At 37.1% G+C, this 21,805-nt stretch overlaps 1 protein-coding gene across 1 annotated transcript in view; it reads left to right on the top strand.

Annotated features, from left to right (window-relative positions):
* The window catches only part of Vwde (von Willebrand factor D and EGF domains), a 65,488-nt gene that overhangs the window by 9,122 nt on the left and 34,561 nt on the right, over positions 1-21,805 (top strand). The window contains 11 exon segments of the mRNA XM_005388152.1: positions 1,030-1,261; positions 4,021-4,086; positions 5,377-5,624; positions 6,203-6,292; positions 8,113-8,257; positions 10,247-10,464; positions 10,694-10,767; positions 12,841-13,111; positions 16,074-16,282; positions 16,398-17,362; positions 20,787-20,920. Of these exon segments, the coding sequence (XP_005388209.1) occupies positions 1,030-1,261; positions 4,021-4,086; positions 5,377-5,624; positions 6,203-6,292; positions 8,113-8,257; positions 10,247-10,464; positions 10,694-10,767; positions 12,841-13,111; positions 16,074-16,282; positions 16,398-17,362; positions 20,787-20,920 (2,652 nt within the window).

Below are 21,805 nucleotides of genomic sequence, written 5' to 3'. Positions count from 1 at the left end.
TCCTTATCTAATATTTATTTTATGCTCTAAAAATTATTTAATTGTATCAATCTTCTCTTTGTGATATTTTTCTTTGTTTTTAAATGTGGAAATAGCAAGACTAAGGATTACAATCTGGCTTAAAAACATTGAGCCACTGTCAGGCCCACATTGCATTGCATACATTATTTCATTTACTTATTTCCAGAGCACTTTAAGGTGAATACTGTTAGCCACCTAATATGAAACAGAAGGATGTTGAGTGCCTTTGCCAAGATCATACATTTAATAAATTCCTTCCAAGGGGCTGGGGATTTAGCTCAGCGGCAAAGCGCCTGCCTGGCAAGCACAAGGTCGTGAGTTCGGTTCCCGGTACCGGAGAAAAACCAAAAACTAAAAAATAAATAAATTCCTTCCAAATATTTACTTTAAAAAAAAATCTGTTTAATTCCATTTTTTACCTGGAGATGGTTTTCATAATGGTCTTCAAGTGTGCTTTTAATGTCATTGTTTTCCAAATTGTTAAATGATTGTTTCATCACCAGATTTTGAACAATCTTTACATTCACTTGGTTTTTGTTGGATCCTGAACTATTCATTAATTTCTTACACATATTATTTCCAGACATTTTGCCATAAATTTCAAAATCAATTTGTCTTTGTGCTGTATGAAAGATATGTTTGGTTTATCTTATTTTAGAATAAATCGTCTATTTCAGTAATTGACCAGACATCAAATTTATCTAGTTTATCATAAAAATGTAACGTAGAAGTACATACATTGAATAACATCATATTAATGATGAGGTATCTACCTTTAAATTTAATATACCTTAAATTTGCTATTGTTTTGGGGTACAGGTACAAGCTAATAGATCTTTATAATGATTAGTAATTTGTTATTGTTTTATGGTACAGGTACAAGCTAACAGATCTTTATAATAATTAGTAATTTTGTATTTTGAAGATCGTTTCCAAGAAAAGTCAAAGTTGATTCATCTGCGTGAAAATGAATTAGATTTTCCTTTTTTGTTTTCTCTGATACAAAAGATGAACCACTGCGGAACGCAGGTCCCTATCTGGCTGTCGCTGAGAGACTCAGAAACACTGCCCCCTCCTGGGCAGACCCGGCATCTGACCGCTTGTGCCACGTGGCAGTTTTTGTTGGGCCCCGGGACAGACTGCTGTCTCTTTCAAATCCCGGTGTCTGTAAGAAACTGTGGGAATTTTTCCGTGTACTTTCTCCAGCCCACTCAGGGATGCATGGGCTACTGTGCAGAAGGTGAGGAATTGTTGGTGATACACATGAACTGCCATTCGTGGGTCTCTGTGGGTGTATTTGTGCCGTGCTCTGGATAGGTTCTACTGAGCTAATGCAAATCTCAGTACGAGATTGATCTTCCATTATTGGCCAGTTGAAGTCAGAGTTCCAGCTTAAATTTCCCATGTTTGTTTGGGATTCTTCCCTGGGGGGTGGGAGAGGGTCTCACTATATAGGTCACAATGGCCTTGAATTTACTATGTAGCCCATGCTGACCCCAAACTTGCAGCTATTCTACTTCAGCCTCCTGAGTGCTGGGATTGCAGTACCCATTTTTACACCCAACCTGTCAGTTCTTAAAGCGCTTAAAAATATATGCTGATGTAAAACGGATTTCTCGCCATTTTCCCACTGCATGCTGTGATTCTATTAAAAATTTTTTCTTCCTCACACTCTCTCTTTTATTAAAGGATGAAAGATGGTAAGAAAAATGATAAAAATCTGGATTTTATATTATTTCATCTTTCACTCACTGAAATGAGTGAAATGAACATATATCCTGTGCTATGGGCCCACAGATATGAACAAGACAGATGAGATCTCTGACCTCATGGAGTTTATTTTCTACTGTAGTATCTCAGAAAATACATAAAAGTAAACTGGCTGGGCGTGATGGCGCATGCCTATAATCCCAGCACTCAGGAGGCTGAGGCAGGAGGATCACCACAAGTTTGAGGCTAGCCTGGGCTACACAGCAAGACTCTGTCTGAAAATAACAAAACAAAACAAAACAAAAAAATAAACTGGATATAACCCTCAATGAAATAAGCAAATATATATAAATTCCTACTATCAAAGAATAGAATAAGTATCTATGAGTCCTTACTATGTAAATGCCTTAGAGAAACAGAGGAAAAGAGTCAGACTATACTGCACTAGGACCAGGAGCTCTTTGGAGTGGACAGTGTGCCCTTTACATTAGGGTGTTGTGATCTATTGTCGTCAGAAACACCGTGCTTGATAACAGTGGTAGAATTGGTGGTCAAACTCCATGGAAGCAGAAGACTAGAACAGAAACTATGTCATGACATTATTTGCTTATTTGGGTGGTTTTTATTTGGCTTGGACTGTTAAGACAGTAATGAAACTCAAAATCTGTACAGGAGACTCAAATCCTGCAAAACTCTTACAGATCGCTGTTGTCAAATGAGGCAAACAGTTAATCCAGCAAACGTTAACAATTGTGTCAGTAACACTTAAAACAGTTGCATTGTGAAGCCATTAGATTTTCCCAAAGGACCAACCACAAAACACAGATACAGCAAAACAAATACTGTAGTTATTCAGGTGTTAGAGTATTGAAACGAAACATTACAACTGGGGCAGAACTCAACGGTAGGGTGCTTACCTAGCATGTGTGAAACCCCGAGCACCGTATACGCACACACACAAATCTGTCGCTTTGCGTTTTAACTACCTAATGGGATAAAATATCATCTTAAAAATAAGTTTGCTTTTCCTAGCTATGAAATTTGAGCCAGCATTGTTAGAAAAACGAATTTACTTAATGTTTCTAGCACTTTTATCTCTTGAAAATCTTCTCTCTTAACGTCAGCATAAAGAACATAAGTTTTCTCCACGGTCCAATATTTCTTCCAATGGTTTACAGAAAGTGACAATTTTAATACTTTACGGGGGTTTATAACTAATTCTTTTTTCTTAAAACCAATGCCAAATACCCCAACTCTACTTTTCTATTTTTTTCAAATGGCTTCTAAATTTGATGTAAATATATCATTATTGGTCAAAAATGTCTAAGAAAACAAGGCTTTCTTATCTATTTTACCTCGTAATAGAGACTAGTTAAGAAAGATAATGTTCTCAGTCTGACACGGTGCACAAGCTAGGTTTGTGTGGGTAGGATGTATTTGTATCGGGATAATTGAGAAGCTCAATGCAAACAATGGAGCCCAGGGACAGACTGACATGCATATAGTTAATTGATTTTCAACACAGTAATAGAAAAGTAATATTGTCTGCGCACGCATGAGATACCATTCATACGCAAAAAAGGCAACTTTGGTCCATACCTCTCATCAGAATACAAAAGAGCAACCCCCCAAATCCTTGTGATAATTATATGCCAAGATCCAAAAGCTAAAACATACAATTTCCAGGAAAACATTTATTATAAAAAATATAAAATTTAAACACTGAAATATAAAAGCTAAAATATAAAACTTCAATGAAACTAAAATATAAATATCATAGATTAAGGAAATATTTCTAAAACACAAAACCAAACCACAAAAATATTAATTAGATAGTTGCCTAGTTGTGAATTAAGGTGCTATAAATATTCATGTTTGAGTTTTGATGTGAAGTTTTCATCTCCTTTGAGTAGACACCAAAAAGCATGGTTTCGATAGGATGAATATATTTGTTTATGAAATTCCCAAATTGCCTTTCAAAGTGGCCGTACCATATTGCATTTCCATTCTTCACGAGAACTCTTCTTACTTTGATATTGTCAAGTGTGTTTCATTGTTTAATGATGCAGATTCAAATTTAAAACACTATGTTAAAGCTTTGACTATTTTGAAATATAGGCCCTGTTCTCCAAGGAAAACATTTATTTCAAACCAACAACAGAGTGTACAACTAAGAAAGTCTTGGTCTAATATTAAAACGTACTTTTTGGAGGAATTTTACTTTGGATACATGTATATTTATGCCTTTAAGCCCAGTTGAATAAATTTGAAAACCTTAACCTTTTGCAGCTGTTTCTGATACAAAATTCCACAAATGTGGCCCCGAAGAAACAGAAATTGGAGGTGATTGTATTGGTAAGTATAATATTTTCTGTTTAAATAATGCATTTATAAATTAGTGATTTTCCTTTAACATAATGTATATATTTAAAAACTAGTGGTTTCAACTAGCTATTTATATTCTGTGGCTTTAAATGTTGGATTATACTGATAATAGACAATGCTACTACCTAACAGATGTAAAAAATAAAGAGTAATGTTATCATGCCTTAGTAAATATTCCTGAGTTAGCCAAAGTACAGAGAATTAAGGAAAAGTGTAACTATTGATAGGATTTTTTTATGACAAAATGTGGCCATTTAGCTCCACATTCTTAAAAATCTGCATGTATTTATACCTACATTTATACTTCCAAAAACCTATTTTAGAGAACTATTCAAGGAAACCTGCAAGCACAATATCTATAAAAGCATTTTTCAATAATGTGGAAAAAAAACCTCAAATAAACAAGAACTGCTGATTCAATACTTCTGATAGTTAAATAATGACCAAGTGTTCAGCAAAAAGCACTGAGAAATTAGATCATGCAATACAATTCCATTCTGTTTTCCAGGAAGACTGCATTTGTGCCAAAAAAAAAAAAAAAATCAAAGACTTTAGCTGTATTTAAAATTTATTCTCTCTTCAATCTATATTTTTTCATAATAGAAATTGAAGCTAACCTCTTTTAGAAACTCATGTGATGTATTTATACATTTTTAAAACTCTGAGCATTTGCAAGATAAATTCTGAAGTTTCAAAAGTTTTCCAAAGATTTTTGTTTTTGTTTTAGTCTCATAAAATCGAAAAAAGTAGCATTATTGTTTTTACACTTGACAGTTTATTTCATTGTCTGTGTAATCATCCCCAGAATGAGTAGCTCTTCTTGGCAGGCGTTGAGTTGTAAGAGTGAATTATAAAAGTGAAAGAGTCTTTTGCTTTTACATGATAGTGACTTTTTCCTTCATAACAAGAAATGATAATGTACAAAACTTGAATTTCGTTTCTTTAGTCTTTAGAAAAGATAATGCCTAAAACAAGGTAAATTACTTTTATTTTCAAGAAGCAGATTTCTTCAGAGGCAGATGACTTGCATCCGTATAAGCTTGACAGGCCAAGTTGCTCTGCTATCAAACAATACATATAGGTAGATCAGACATGAATGTGTTAATTTGTCAACTGCTAGAAAATAACCATTTTTTCTGAACGTATTTCATTTTTCCTTAAAAGAACTACCAGAGTTATAATCTTTGTATCTTTTTCCCATAAACCAGTCTTCATTCTTCAAGATCTTCAATTCACAGATTATGCATTTTCCCCCATCAGGTCAGCAGCTGGCTGCATGGCCACCTCCACCTCCGGGAAGGCCAGAGGTTTCGGTGGAACTGGTGGAGTCCAGGATTTTCTGTAGGTGTGCTTTTGATGCTTCCCCGACCAACGCCTCGGTGGGATTTCTCGTAGCTTGGTCTAGGCTTTCTTCTCAAGAGATCAAAGAAGAGCTGAAACAAGAGATCACAGTGCAGACGTTCTCTCTTTTAGAACTGGATGGCATAAATCTCAGACTTGGAGATAGGGTATGTTAAAAATTGGATTATCTTTTATTTTTGTGAATGTACTGTTTTTCAAACATTTTATATATATATATATATATGTGTGTGTGTGTGTGTATATATGGAGAATTTTGTCCTCAGAATATAAAGCATCAATGTTTCTTCATTTTTTTCTCCAAGGCAATTGTGTTAATTCTAGTGGTAATCAGATGAGTCTCAGTGATATAGTCTGACTGTATATGAACACCTCTTTTTAGAAATGTACTGATTATTATTGATGAATCTTTACATGTCTTTTTCAGGTTTTAAAATGAAATCCTTATATTTGGAAGATAGTGCTTTGCTTTTCTCAGTGATGATATCATTTTTATCTACTTTCAAGTACATATTATATAAAAATGTACTATACCTTAACTTACGTTAAAGTTCAGATAAGTAATGCTTTATAACGATGGAATTTTTGTAAAATTTCAGGAAGCTATTTAAAGTACTTAGTTCCTCTGTCTACTGTGCAGTGTCTACCAATTAAGAATGTGAAGACAATAATTTATGCATGTTTCTCCATAATTTTATTGGTAACTCTTTGTTAACTGTATTCACAGATTTTCTGTAGTGTTTCTGTCTTTTTCTTGGAAAAACCACGTGTACAGAGTTTAGCCAGGGAAAGCAGAGAATTTTTTGCAGGCATCAAGGTATGTATCCATGGGGCGGGACCAGAAACATTCTTCGGGAGCTGTTCCCCACACTGTGATCTGTCCATGGTGTGCCTGGATTTTGCACAAACTGAATCAGAAAGTTGGAACTCAGGAGTCTGTATTTTTGAAGGGCAATCCTAATATTTCTAATGTGCAAGAAAAGCTCTGTTGATGAACTCAGGTTGGGGTATACAGATGTTCTTTGTTCTATGATAAACTTACTTCCCCGTAAACTCATCAAAAGATGAAAATAGTATGAGCCATAGATCACTCAATGGGCCGAACCTCCTTTAACCCTGGAATAGCTTAGCCATTTAGCACACGCGACTCTCTGGGGGCTGTAGTACCCTGCCCTGCCTTGTTCCGCAACAGAGGAGGGTATTTTATGACTATCACGGCCTAAGGAAAGATCAAAATTCAAAGTGTAGTTTCTACTGAATGTGTCCTGCTTTTGCATCCTAAACAAAATTTTAAAAATTCAGAATTCAAATCGTCATAAACAGAGCACTTGTGTTTCTTCATCTTGTTTTTTAAAAATGGCAAAAAGATGAGGAAAATGCAAAGGCTCTGTTCTCATCACTCATTCTGTCATGTAAGTAAAAGTTGGCGTATCAGTGTTTAGTTATTGTGCATTTTGGGGGAGCAGTCCCAGGCCAGGAAGTAGAGATCTGACTGAAGAAAATTGCCTCAGAGCTCGGGGCTTTATGAGTTGCATTGTAGCAGCAGGGTCTAAGAGCGAGTGAGCTATTTTAACAGGTGAGCAGAGGTGACAGGGAACCAAAAGTGAGGGAACGTGTGTAACAGTGGATATCAAGAGATAAAAGCTAGCAAGCACAGCGGACCTGGGAGGTCTTATTCACAGAACGGGAGTTTGACTTGGACTTACTCACAGTTCAAAAATAGAAGGGGAAGTTGATAGGTCATGGGGCTGGGACTCAGGACCAAGATAAACCCTCTTGCTAGCAAAGCCCGTGAACACACAGCAGTGATCAGGAAACGAAGAACAGACTGCATTGTCGGAGTAGCACACCCACGGTTAAGGCGAAGCAGAGCTCAGACTTGGGAACGAAGGGACCATTTGATCTACACCGCTAACTCCCAGCAGACGACATGAAGGGCCAGTGATCAGCCCCTAGAAACTGTTTCTAATTAAGCTAACAGAGAAAATAGCCAGTACTAAGAAACATCTGTTTCAAGAGCTGGTCAAGACTTGCTAGCATAGAGCATTAAAAAAAAAAAAATCTCTGCTTCCAAAACAACTTGGCTGGTGAACTGGAGGAGGGACAGTCCTAAGCAATACTTAGTTGGTCTAACTGTGCAAAGCAAAGAAATAAGCTGAAGGTTGAGATTTTACAAGTGCCAACAGTACTTGGACTTCTGTACTAAAACCAAATTTCTAAGGAAGGTGGTGAGTGTAAGCCCCTCAAAATAACCAGACTCGTCCATTGGTTCTTCAGCAAGTAGTAGCTAATAAGCAGAAGAATATGGAAATCTGTATTTTCTCTACTTCTAATGACTACCACAAAGCTAGAACCACGAAGGCAGGCTGGACCTTACCCAGAATGTTCTGGGACCCAAATTGAGTCTAAATCCAGAGCTTTGTCGTGACTCCATGTACTTCTCTGTATGTTGCTGGTATAGTTATTTGGTTTTGTTTTAATAGGTTTTGTTTAGTTAAAAAGTTAAGTTGCTACCAGCTCCTTTAGCAAAAGATGAGCTTCTGAGAAAAAGTGCTTCCACAATTATACTGGTAAAGGTGAATACTTTAGAAATAAATTCCAGTTTAACATAACTGCTCTCGTATTTTCCTATATCAGTTACGACCTGAATTGAACACCATCTCAGAAGATGGGAAGGAATACCTGCTGAGGATCGAGAGCACAGTTCCCATCGTCTGTTCTGAGCTCAGTGAATTTGAACAAAAATGCAAAGTCTCATTAGAACTGAAAACTGTTAATCAAGGTAGTGCACTAAATTCATTTAATTTTGTTACTAGGTTTTGAATGGTAACTCATGCTTTTCTTTTCCCTAGGAAAAGTTCCCGGAGTGTACTCATATAATAAATTATGCTGTGTGTTTACCTCCAGTTATAGCTCGATCATGTTTTTTGTTTGTTTTGAGACAGGGTCTCTCTCGCCTTGAACTCATGGCCATCCTCCTGCCTCAGCCTCCCAAGTGCTGGGATTACAGGCGTGAGCTACCTGGCCTGGCTAGATCATACCAACAATACTAGTCAAATTGATGCCTGCCAAGAAGCAATTCATAATTATTCTTCCTGAGCTCAAAGCACACATTTTTTTTTTTTTTTTTACAAAGGGAACGACTTCCTTTCTATGGTCATGTTTCTGTTTCCCTGCTGTTTTTCCTCTTGCACCTGTTTTTCATTTCCCTTCTCTTTATCCTCCTACTTAGTCTTCTCTTTGCTTTGTTTTCAGAAAGGGACAAACTGCTCTTTTAAGATTTTTCCAAATCCCAATGAAGGTTTGATAAATTATTCCAAAATTTCCAGTTTATGAACTATGGATCTTATAAGGCTTTCTTCGTACTTCTTTCCCTTCTGGAAGCTTATGTTTGAGATCTTTTGTCTTACAATTTTTTCTGTTTAAATTACTGCCTTTATAGAGTTATGGTGCATGGACACATGTACAGCGCTGTTACAGCCGTACAGAGAGCATCAGAACCCTCCCACTGGACAAGATAGAGTATAAAAGGACAAGACACATATAGCAGTGGTTGGGTTCCTGAGTTCTTTCCCGCTCAAGCCTGGGTTCAAAGCAAGTACAGATAGGTAGATTAACGTAGAACCTATGAGTGAGTAACATTCTGTTCATGTATCTCTGACTGGTCACTCTAGAACATAGCATTTACTTAGTAAATACACCAAAAGCCAGTTAACTAGGTCTTAAAGCTCATGCTATACCTAATTAAATCTGAGAAACAAAAGAATAAAAAGGCCACATACAGTTTGTGGGAACTGCATACCCAAGATAAAAGATGAATAGGGAAATAGAATGGAGAATTTAGAGATGTCATGGATGAAAAGCTTTTAATTTTTCTCCTTCCTTGATTCTCAGAAGGACTTTGTAGTCACCAGTAGTATATGGAAACATGCATCCTTTATGCCCAGTTTTTTGGGGTAATCCATTCTTTTCGTTTAGTTACACAAATTTCTAGAGTTCCTTCATTTCATGTTACCTTTTCTTTCCCAAATTCATTTTCTTAATCCTTGCAGCATAACTAAGGAGCACCTCAGGGTTTTAAATATGTTGGGGTGTTTGCAAAGTGAAAAGGGAAGCAGCTTACTACTGGTTTGAGGGGCACCTGATTTGTTTTATATTTTCAATTTTTAAGATGATGAACCTTGTATAAATAATTAAATGTACGCTGCCACTGAACCATTGGATGGAGGAGGAACACATGCTCTAAAAAATATTCAAGAAGTACTTGAGCCCTAAGCCCAAGCCCAACTGTTGTGAGAAAAAGATGAAATTATATTCCTCAATATTTTGAATTTTGATTTTTACAGAATCACTTTTATTTATTGATTTTTGTCTTGTTAAAATTCTGTAACTATGTTAATAAATGATGCTTGCATATCTTTATAGAGTACAGTGTGATACTTCAATACATGTATGCAATATGTATTGATCAGATCAGATGTTTAGCATTTTCCATGTCTATTTTTTTTGTGTTATTTATTGCTTTTGAATTTTATCTAGTTGTACATGGATTTTTAACTTTATCAAAAATAGTAATATATATATGCATATGTATATGCATATACATTATAGCTTTGTTTTAATTTGGACAAAAATTGAGACAGTATATTTTAAGAAAGAATTTAAGACTAATCTTTTCATTCATTGTTTGATGTTAATAAAAGTGCCACAGGTTTTGCGTAGGATATATACCGTTAGGAGAATTTTCAACGTACTTTTTTCATTCAAACAGATAAAGAACACCTCGGCTTAAGTCTGGCACTGTCTTCCTGCCGCGTGGACCTTCACCAGACATCACCCTGTGACGATGGAACCTGCAGTTACGCGCTTGTGAACTACACCGCGGTTCCAGGCTTTGCCCCAGATGGTGACAGAGTTACAATCATCATGGTGCAGCCGATAGTTAGTGAGGATTTCCTGTGGAACAACTACGTTCCAGACAGCATCCAGGTTGACAAAGCAGAAAATGATTTTTATAATCTAAGCTTTAAAGATACTTATATGTTGTCACTATACCATCAATTTTCATCTAAAATTACTTGATACATTATCTAAGTTTTTAAATGATTCCACTTTCAAGGCAATGATAAAAACAGGAATTCGTTGCAACTGCCAAGCTATTTATTGTCCCTAAATAATGACTAATGGTTCTATTTACCGAAGTATTTTTGTTTTTAAGATCACAGTTAAGGACATCCCAACCGCTTACTGTTATTCATTTACTGACCCACATATAATAACCTTTGATGGCAGGTAAGTTTTTCTGTTAGTAGTTTCTGTTTGTTTCTATTGTTGTTTTGTTCTAACCAGCATATCTTATCATTTTTTAGTTCTAGTCACTGATAAGCTAGAAAGAACAGCATGTATTGCTGTCACTGGCTTTCTCAAGGTACTAGTCTGTTTACACACATATTTTTGCTGTGGATTTAGTCCTTAGCAAAAATGTGTAATAGGTGTGAGCCTGAATTTGTAGAAGTAAAGATTATTTAAAAATACAGACAGGGCTGGGGATTTAGCTCAGTGGCACAGCGCCTGCCTGGCAAGCGCAAGGTCATGAGTTTGATTCCTGGTATCGGAGAAAAACCAAAAAATGAATAAATAAATAAATAAATAAACATTAAAAAATACAGACAACTGTTTTTGCTTGGCCATTCTTTACTTTCAAAAATGATTAAAGTATTTGCAGTAAAGATATTTACTGTTACATTTCTATATAATAATAGAACAATCTTCAAAGTCTAACCAAAATGATTAAACTAACATGGTAGACTATTTTAAAAACTAATCACTCCTAATTCATGATGAATACTCTGGGGAAAAACTGGTATAACCATCATGAATGTCTAGGTATGTGCCTCTGGAATTAAAGAAGAGTTGGCAAAAATGACCAAAAGTTATCTAAACAATGCTGCTATTAATATCTACATTGTAAGAGTATACTCAGTGGTGTTGCTCTGGGGGAGTTCCTAATACTTAGCTGTCATAAATGAAAATGATAGCTCATTTTGAGTGAAAATTGAAGTCATGATGCAAGATGTTTTTTATTGCAATGGGATGATTGTCAGTAAAATTATTCAATGTAAATGAATACAATAGAAACCCCCCAGTAAAAATGACACTGCACAGACCTGGGGAAGTATTGACGAAGTGTAAATGGTTATAACCGAAGGCTTAGAAGCTTCGCTGGAGACTGGGCATGGTGTGTATGCCTGAAATCCCAGCGCCTGAGATACAGAGGCAGAAGGGTTGCCAGGAGTTCAAGGCCAACCTGAACTACACACTCAGAGCCCATCTCAAACAGGCACACCAACACATAAACACAAAGTGAACAAAACAAAAAGTTTTGGTGGCAATCCTTCAGGAAGCACAGCAGTGATGCATTTAATGCAACCTAACCCAAGGCGATGTCCTGCGCCATGTTTTAAATGCTGGGTCCATAGCAGGGAGCAAAATAGAGGAGCTCTCCCTGCCCCTGTGGAACTGACCTTTGAATAAGTGAAGGGCAGCATAAACAGCAGCAATAAATAAAATATCTACAGTGCCTGAGGTAGACGCATGCCAGGAAGAAAAGTTAACCAGAAGTGGGAAAAGGCTGGAAGTAGCGTTTGCAGTTTACATTAAAATAGAATGGAGCCAGGAATGGTGGTGCACACCTGTAAAGCCAGCACTTCGGAGGCTGAGGCAGGAGGATGGCTGCAAATCTGACGCCAACCTGGGCTACACAGTGAGCTCAAGGCTAGCAAGACTACAAAGCAGGACCCTGTCTCAAACAAACAAATGGATGCAGGTATGGTTGCACACATTATAATCTTACTGTTCTGGCTGTTTGAGGTGGAAGTGCTAGCCCCGCCTGGCTAACTTAACAACTTAACAAGGCCACATCTCTAGATAAATAACTAAATAACTGAGGGACATAGCTGAGTGCAAAGCCCCGGGCTTATTCCCCAGTACCAGCCCCAAAGTAAAATAATAACAAACAAATAAGATGGACACAGAAAGCCAGCAAGTGAGGGTGGCAGCCGGATGAGTACTTGAAGACGCAGCGGACAGCCAGGTGCACACACCTTCAGGGGGCCCCTGCCCAGGTGTGCGGCCGGACGGGAGTGGTGGGAGGGAAGCCAGTGGGAGAGACCCAGACGTTCATCACCACCTTGTCTCCTTCAGCACCTCCATAAACGCTCCCGACTCCAGCCTGTCGGGAGTGTGGATTCCTCAAACACCAAAATGTATCGAACGCCTCTAAATGTCTTTCATACAAATGTCTGGCTTATGCGGTTGTGATATTTTGTACTCACTCTTGACGCAGTTCCCTTCTGTTAATGATAGGATATATGATAATTTCAAGACTGGGACATTTGTGCTGTATAAGAGTTCATCACGTGACTTTGAGATCCATGTGCGTCAATGGAACTGCGGGAGCCTCTACTACCCCGCGTCGTGTAACTGCGGGTTTGTTGCCAGAGAAGAAGGGGTTCTGGTGACCTTCGACATGTGCAATGGTCAGCGGCAGGAGTCACAGCCATATTTATTCGTGAAGAGCCAGGATGTACCGAGCAATATCAAGATAAGTGAATCTTACTTGGGAAGAAAAGTCACGGTATGTATGCCTCTTTCATTTTCAAAATAGCTTTTCTCTTTGTCATTTTGGATGAACTTTTAATCATCTCCGTTAAATTAGGAGCTACCATTTTTCAATATTAGTCTTTTCAAGAAAATAGTATTTAGTCAAGCATGGTGGCGCATGCCTGTAATCCCAGCATACGGGAAGCTGAGGCAGGACGATCGTTGCAAGTTCGAGACCAGGTTGGGCTACAAAGGCCAGCCTCAACTGCATAGAGAGACCCTGTGTCAAAATGACAAAATAAATAAATAAATAAATAAATAAAATAAATTTTAAAAAAATAGCTTTTAGATGGCCTATGAAACTACAGTGTTTTTTAGCTACCACACACAAGTAGACACCACATAGGTAAAACTGTCAAATCTAACTTCCATTACTTAACATTTCATATGACAACTTTGTGGATTACCCATATAAATGCTTTTGATGGTGTCTAAGAAAACTTCCATTGGATTTTTGTTAATTGTCTTCATTTTGAATTGTGTGCATTGCCGTTGCTACAGCAGCTTGTTACAGTGTTGAAAAATTGCCAGTTATATTTGCTGTTTATCATCTATTTGTAGATTAGGATTAAAGTGGATTTAATCCATTTTTAAAGCTGTGTGAATTTTTCTAAGGAGGAACAGCCATTTACATATCAATTTTCATGACTTTTATCATTAGCAGTTGACAGCACATGTCCATACAGCAATATAAAACTATACTAATGACTATTTGGTAAATTCCGACAGGCTTCTACCATTAGCATAATTTTGTGTTGTACAGTTAAGTTACAGTTACATCTCGAATGTTGGGTAATATTCAGTGGTTAACAATAAAGTGACAAAAGCTCATGGAGAAAAAAGAAAAAGTACAATAGACAAATATGACAGAAAATTAAAATTAAATATTCAGGAATATGTAACCAGCTTTCTAGTGAACTATGCATCGCCGTGTCAGCAACTGGTTGGTAGAGAAATAGATAAGCAGGAAGAGAAAAGAGGGTCAAGAAATCCACCCAAGATAATATAATTGTTAGTGTTTTTTTTAAAATACTATTTCATATGTGTGAGCTGTTTGTACCTTAAGGTGATATTCATCTTCCTCTCGTCTTTCTTTTCTTTTCTTTCCTTTTCTTTTCTTTTATCTTTTCTTTCCTTTCTTTTTTTTTTTTTTAAGTCTTTTTGAGACAAGATCTGGCTATGCAATTCAGGCTGGCCTTGAGCTCACTTTGTAGTTCAGGTTGACCTTGAACTTGCAATGATCCTCCTGCCTCAGCCCACTGAGTGCTGGGATTACAGGCGTGAACCACCATGGCTGGCTTCCTGTCATCTTTTGAAAGGCTAAATTTCAAGCAAATGCAATTTAATTTCAAGAAGTATCAAACAAATAACATATAACATTTTTATAATGTCTGGTGAGGTGAACCATAATTTTTGAATGTAGCATTACAGATCTGAATCCCATCATCAAGAACAAAATGCAAATCAAGAACTGGGAAAATATTTCCTACATATAAAGTATATATTCAGTTTGTAAAATTCTCACCCTCATCTAATATTTAATCCGCACTCTAGTTATAAAGAGCAAATAATATAAAAGGCAGTTCCCAAAGGAATGACACTCATGAATATGTCCAAAATTCGTATAATCAACTAAAATGAGTATGTTAACCTCATTAGTAATCAACTAGATAAATACAGATAGAACATCTTCCATGTAATTTTGGCAAGAGGAGATAGTAGGAAAGTTAGTCTTTCTGGAAAGCATATGTATTATATATAATCTTAATCTACCTGTGTATGTCATTTTAACAAAAAAATTTAGTTCTGGGAATTAACTGCCATAACATAACTCAGGGTGTACAAAACCCCAGTGATAATTTATTGTATCCTTACGTGTGCGAGGGAAAAGTTACAGGTAATCTGTGATCAATTAAATTGAGCTGAACTTCTAAATATAATTGATGTAGAACACATTGTAGTCATGCAAATGGTGGAGTAGGGCTGTACTTGTAGACAAGCAGGGATACTTCTATAATATCCAGAAGGGGTTTGAAGAATCTGCGAGAAAACTGGCTGTCTTAAGGGGGATTGTAAGATTTTTTTATTTTCTGTAATCCTTAATTTGCTGCAGTGAACACAAAACTATTCTTGTAAAAACAAGCACTATTGTTAAATTTAAAAAATGTTAAAGAGAAATATGAATTAGAGAAGAAAACGCAGGAAGTATACCTTTATTGGCTTTTGAAAGACAGTTTCTCCACATATACCTCCAGGTGGCTGGTCTGGGACGGATGACTTTCCTCCAGTAGAGAGAAGTTGCTTGTGGTTGGATTGTAGAAGCTATTAGAATCGTTCAAGAAACTCCTTTTGCCCTGATTTCCAGGCAGCCTCTGGTTATAATTTGGCTTCTGATTTGATGAGCTTAAAACAGTAAGACGATATTTATATGTACTCCTCTGGAATTATATTCACTCTGTGTGAATCTATTACTTGGTAGTCAAGTGCCATATTAAGTGACTATCATCAGCAACCTGACTCGGGAAACCTTATTCCTAAGGTTTGTAACTTTTGTTATGTAAAATACCACATTTTAGTGCAAATTATTGAAAAGAGTTACAAATCATATATCTCAATAAGTTCAATATGGAGCTCAAATTTCAAATCAGCAGCACAAAAATCTATTACTTGGAAATATAGGATTAACAAAAGTTATCATCTATAAAATCAGTATTTCTCTCTGTATGGAAGGAATAACTCAGTGTTTTTTTGTTTTGTTTTTGGTACCAGGAATAGAACTCGGGACCTTGCGCTTGCCAGGCAGGCGCTGTACTGCTGAGCTATATCTGTGGCCCCAACTCAGTGTGTTTTATTTCTTAAGTAAAACTTCTTTTCTTGACCCATATGGAATATGGATTCAACATTGTTTTCCTCTGTTGATTACTTCTGTGCTTCAGGTTTGGTTTTCCTCTGGAGCATTTATCCGCTCCGACCTTGGTGAATGGGGCATGAGCTTAACAATCAGAGCCCCTAGTTTGGATTACCGGAACACTCTGGGCCTCTGTGGTACCTTCAATGAAAACCCAGCAAACGATTTCCATGATAGAAATGGGATCAAAATTGATCAAGATTTTAATGATTTGGTCGCTTTTATTAATGAATGGAGGTAAGAAATAAACTTTTATTTAAGTGGGTGGTGATTCCATGTTTTTTAAAAATGCATTACTGGGGATTGAACGTTCTCATTCAAATAATGAGTCTTTCCTTTTTCCACTGAGAAGAATTTTACCAGGACAAAGCATGTTTGACACGTTGCCGGTTTCTCTGACATTGCCTGCAAAACCACCCTACTGTAGCTGCTCGCTGGACACTGCCTCAGATTACCGATTTTCTAATCATCCGGATGGTGTTTCTCAATCAGAAATTGCTTCAGGTTGCAAAGACCTCAGACATCTCAGATTTTCTTCTTTGATACCAGAACTAGATGTCACTGCTGAATATATTAATTCTGAAGTTCTTGTCGGAGGGATAGGAAAACAGACATCTGGAGAGGAGAATAATTTGAATTTCTTACTGCAAGAAAAGCTGCAAGTGAACCTAACAGAGCTAGACTTAAACTTGCAGTATCCCGGGAAGGCAGAGCCAGCGGCGTCGAAGTATTTGGACAGTGAGAAGCAAACACAGGATGAAGCCGGCCATCAGCAAGAGACACGGTGGCAAAGACAGAAGAGGTGGAAACGGCAGAACTTTAACGAATTTCCTCCTTCGTTTGCTCTTCGAGGTCCCGGCCAAACCAGCCTGGAAGGGTTTACTTATTTTTTCCCTGAAGACCATGTTGCAGATGTTCACCAAGACTTTGTCCCCTCCTGGCCCACACCCTCTGGTCTTACCGAGTACAGCACCTTGGCTGTGTGTGAGCAGACACTCGCCAACTCTAGCGTTGGAAAGCTCTGCCTCGGGTTTCTTGGCAAGAGAGTGGAGGATGCCATCCGTATGTGCGTGAAGGATGTTCTGTTGAAAGATGATGTGCGCTGGGCAGGAGCAGGTTTGGCCCTTTTAGAAAATGAATGTGAAAGGAGGGTCTTGGAAGAGGGGAAACATAACACAGGAACACATGGCAAGGCCGTGGAGGACATCCTCCTGGTTCTGAGATGCCCCAGCTTGTGCAGCGGCCGGGGCGAGTGCATGGAGTGGGGCTGCGCGTGCTTCCCGGGCTTCAGCTCCTATGACTGCAGCGATCCCCATGGTAAGTGAAGCCCGTCTGCCTTTGACGTGGTGCAGGACATTTGATCATGCAAATGTCTGTACTTTTTCGCCTGCAGTATCTTAGAATTTATTAAGATTATCTAGGGAAACCCAAGTTACATTCATTAGTGTGTTAATCATTTCCAAAATGTGTTCCATCCGTAAAAGCTGAAGTCTTAGAGGTGGCCCGGGAGGGACACCGTAACCTGCCACACAACACCCTTCTGAGCTCGTCCCCTCTAGTGTCACCGTGTCTGTCCTCCCGTCTGTCCTTCCGCCTCGGGCACTTTGTCTCTGTACTGTCCCTTGAAAGCGCCAGGTTCTGGGCTGGGGATGTAGCTCAGTGGCATAAGTGCCTGTCTGGAAAGTGCCAGGTTCTCTCATCCTCAAAGCCTTTCTTTTCATTAGGTCCTTCTAATTCTAGACAACAATCTTTTTCCCCCTAAAAGTCAAACTTGGTATATTTTAAGCACTGTGTTGTTACTATGTTGCTCTTCACACGAAATCATTTTCTCTAACCCCCGTATGTAGTACAAACCATTTTCTCTCAATCTGTTACAGCAAGGATTTCTGTTAAATGTTGATCTGTTTCGTTTAACCAGTAAGCACGTAAGTCTTGATTTCCCTTCTGTAACCGCCGGGCTGTGCTTTTCCATCTACGACCTCTTCTACCTTAGCAAGCGCCAACTTCCTCTCCCTAACCGTTCAAGTTAGAGACCTGAAGTCATTCTGGGCTGTTTCCTCTTGTGCTTCCGCTTGGATTCACTACTACGAACTCCAGCTGTAGCCTCAAGCACTTCATCTGTGCCCCTCTCCAAGCCACGCCCCCTTTCCCTGGGGTGACCCCCGATTTCCCCAAGGCCTATGTTCATGCAGCAGCGGTCAGAATGAGCTCCTGGATATGGAAGTCAGGTCATGTTGCTTGTTCCTCTTCTGAAATCCTCTGGAGCTGTGCTCCTTTTTTTTTTTTTTTTTTTTTTTTTTTTTCAGAGTAAAACTCATAAACCTTACATGGCTTGGAAGGTCCTAGATAATCCGAGGCTCCCCTTACTGTCCTCCCATTAGCCCCTGCTCCAAGCCACCCCGGCTGCTCCTCGGCCTGTTCCTTCCTTAGGACCTTCACTTTCACTGGGGCCTCTCCCTGGAGCATACCGCAGGTCTTCACGGTGGATGACCTTCCCTCCGCTGCTGAGTCACACATTCTAAGCAAACCCCTCCATGGCCATCCAAAATAACAGTGCTGTAGCTTTTACCTCCCTTAGCGTACTTAATGTAATTTTCTCCACATTCCTGGAAACAGTGATACATTTCTTATTTTTCATTTGTTTTTTTCCTGTGCTAGATTGTAAAAGCCATGAAGGCAGAGAGTGTTTTGTTCATTCCTGTATCCCCTACAGTAACATAACATGCAAAGAAATCACTGAATGAATTCTTACTGGATATATGAAGGAATATACTTACACATGAGTTTTTTTCATAATTTTAGGGTTGTACCTACACATGACTTATGATTTTGTTTGAACCCTGTGCTAGTAAAGTTATACTCAGTCAGATTTCAGTGGAACTCAGGCAAAGATATCATGCTTTTATGAACTGCATTTATCTATGTTGACAACCAGGATTTACAGAGACAGGTAATGTATGCTCTTACAAAGTCTGGGTACAGGAAAACATATGAAGGTCAGTTAACTCTGACTGCCATAAGAATTTTTTCTGGAACTGTCAAAGTTTAAAAAGCAGGAAAATTAATTGTTGCTTGCTTTTCTATTGAACTGTATCAAGAACAAAGATGAGAGAAGCTAGATTTGTGAACCCTATTAAATGCCATATTTTTAAAAAAAAGAAAAAATGAAGTCCTATTTATATGGGATTCAGTATTTCCCAAGCAATTTCAATTGTACCTATGAGTTGCTTTTTATCATTATAATGTATTAAGTACATTTTATATCATATTAAATGTGGTTGTCTAGATATTTTCAAGAGTTTGCACTAAGTGGCACTATATTTTCATTTTTTTATTTTAAAGATTAAAAAAACTAACAAAACAACAATGAAGACAAAATCAAACAACACAAAAACATCAAAAATGATACATGACCTCAAAACAAAATGACAGGAATTAGCAGTAGTTGCTACATTACATACTGTTATCTTCAGCGAAGTTGCTCAGTCCACCAGACATAAGAATGTAAGATTGATCAAACAATCAAAGACAGTAACAAGTAATAAAAAAGAACTGGAAATGATGCAGAGCTTCACCATACAAGATGGTAGGAGTTCAACAGTAGTTCTTATACTGCATATTGTTTTCAGATGAGTCGTTCTGGTTAACAGATTCAAGTGTGCAAAATTAGTCAAGAAAAATAATTTAAGCACTGACTGTTCCTTTCAATAAACCACAGACATCAGCAATGCACCTCTCCCAGCTATCCTTGTATATACATATAAATTTTGCTTTTCATTTTAAAGACCAAATTTTGCTTTTCATTTTAAAAACCAAAATAACAAAAATACGTTAGCACAACAGCATAGAGAACAAGAAAAGTGATACAGAATTTCAAAACAAGGTGATAGGATATTAACAATGGTTGTTATATTACATAATGTTATCTTCAAAATGGCTGCACAGATAACCCGATATAGGCATGTAAGACTGGTCAAACAATTACATATTAACAGTTCCTTTCAATAAACCAACAAATATTAGTAGTACAATTATCCTAGCTATCCTGTGTATACATATACATATTTAGCATTACATTTTTAAAACTTCATTGAGAAGAAATGTCATGCCAACTTTTGTTCACTCTTTTATATTTCAAACAATAAAGACATTTTTCCTTACAAAAGAATATTTTTCTCCTATAATGGAGTAGTACATATGAAATTATGGTAGCATGTAGGATAGTAATTAGTGACACCCAAAAATATCAATAATGCTAGAACAGCAGCATATTTAAATTTTGGAAACTTTTCTACATGTTAAATTAAGAATTTTAAATTGTTAAGTATTGCACTGATTAACATTATCTTTTTATTAAAGTATGTTTATCTTTACCCATCTATGTGATACAAACTAAGTGGCAAAGCCAAAGCCTATTTCATTATAGCAATTATTTCTTAACACTTGTCCTTAGTTGATATCAAACATTATTAAAAAATTCATGATATTTGTATACTTAAGCACTGGTAGTATCTGTAATGACATTGTTATTGGTACGATGTTAAGATAATACTTCTTTTATACCAAATTCTGCTTAATATTTGATGAAATAATTCTTAGGATATTCAGTCTTTGAAGTACTATTTCACATATACTTTTAATTTGGAAATTGAAATTAGGTGACATTAATTTGGAAATTTTAATTCGGTACCTTTTTCCTGAAATTAAAAAATGTTCTACTTGTCACAATTTTTTCCCAAAGACAAACCTGAAATTACAGAGCTTGAGAATGCTGGATTCTGCGATGTTCAAAAATACAATTGTGTGGTGGTGAAAGTTTTTGGTGAAGGATTCAAAGAATCACCTTCCATTATGTGTGAAGTTACAAAACTGGAGGTATGTTTATCACAGACTTTATGACAGATTGCTTAAAACAGCTGAATTAATGTGTTACTTGGATTAATTTTATCTTGGATTAGTTTACTCTATCAATTAGCAACATAATTCCAAAGGATATGATATCCACAGAGCATGAACAGGAAAATATAGTTCTGTTACTTAAATTCAAAAGCTTCCCTGTTTATAAACTTTATTATTTTACTTAATATTTATTGAAATACTGGCTTACTATCTTAAGTCAAAAAAAAAGTAAGACAATATAAAGCTTGATATAATCGTGAGAATCCATATTTCTTGAAATGCAAAAACACAAAGAATGAAGATTGTTTTTAGCTAAGACATACTGGGTGAATGGTAGGATACAGAAATGTGAATATTTCCTTTTTTAAAAACAAAATAGGCAGATTAGTGCTCATCTTTGTATTTCCTTCACTATGGATTTCACAAGGGAAACCCCACCCCCGATCTTTCACTCTCTTGAGACCACAAAAAGAGAACTAATCATTTAGTTTGAACATTAGGGTATCAAATTATACATCTTTTTTGATCATTACTTGTATAATGACCTTCCTTTCCTTTCCTCAACTGCAATTTTTATTTCCAGGGAACTCCTTTGACTATAAAAGGGATTTTTTGTGGGTAAGCCAAAACTTAAAATATAAAATCACATTTCAGCATTCATCCTATTGTGTTTTTTTGTTTGTTTGTTTTTGTTTTTCTCCGGTACCAGGAATCGAACTCACAACCTTACGCTTGCCAGGCAGGTGCTGTGCCGCTGAGCTAAATCCCCAGCCCCCTCCTACTGTGTAAGCTGATGAAAGCACATGTGATTCTGACATTGAAAATTTACAGTAGGAAATAGTTTTTGTATGCTTTTATCAT

The sequence above is a fragment of the Chinchilla lanigera genome, unplaced genomic scaffold (genome assembly GCF_000276665.1).
Source record: "Chinchilla lanigera isolate Chin_1 unplaced genomic scaffold, ChiLan1.0 scaffold00031, whole genome shotgun sequence".
Taxonomy (NCBI): domain Eukaryota; kingdom Metazoa; phylum Chordata; class Mammalia; order Rodentia; family Chinchillidae; genus Chinchilla; species Chinchilla lanigera.
The sequence above is the reverse complement of the archived record's forward strand: the minus strand, read 5'-3'. Positions and strand labels throughout refer to the sequence as shown.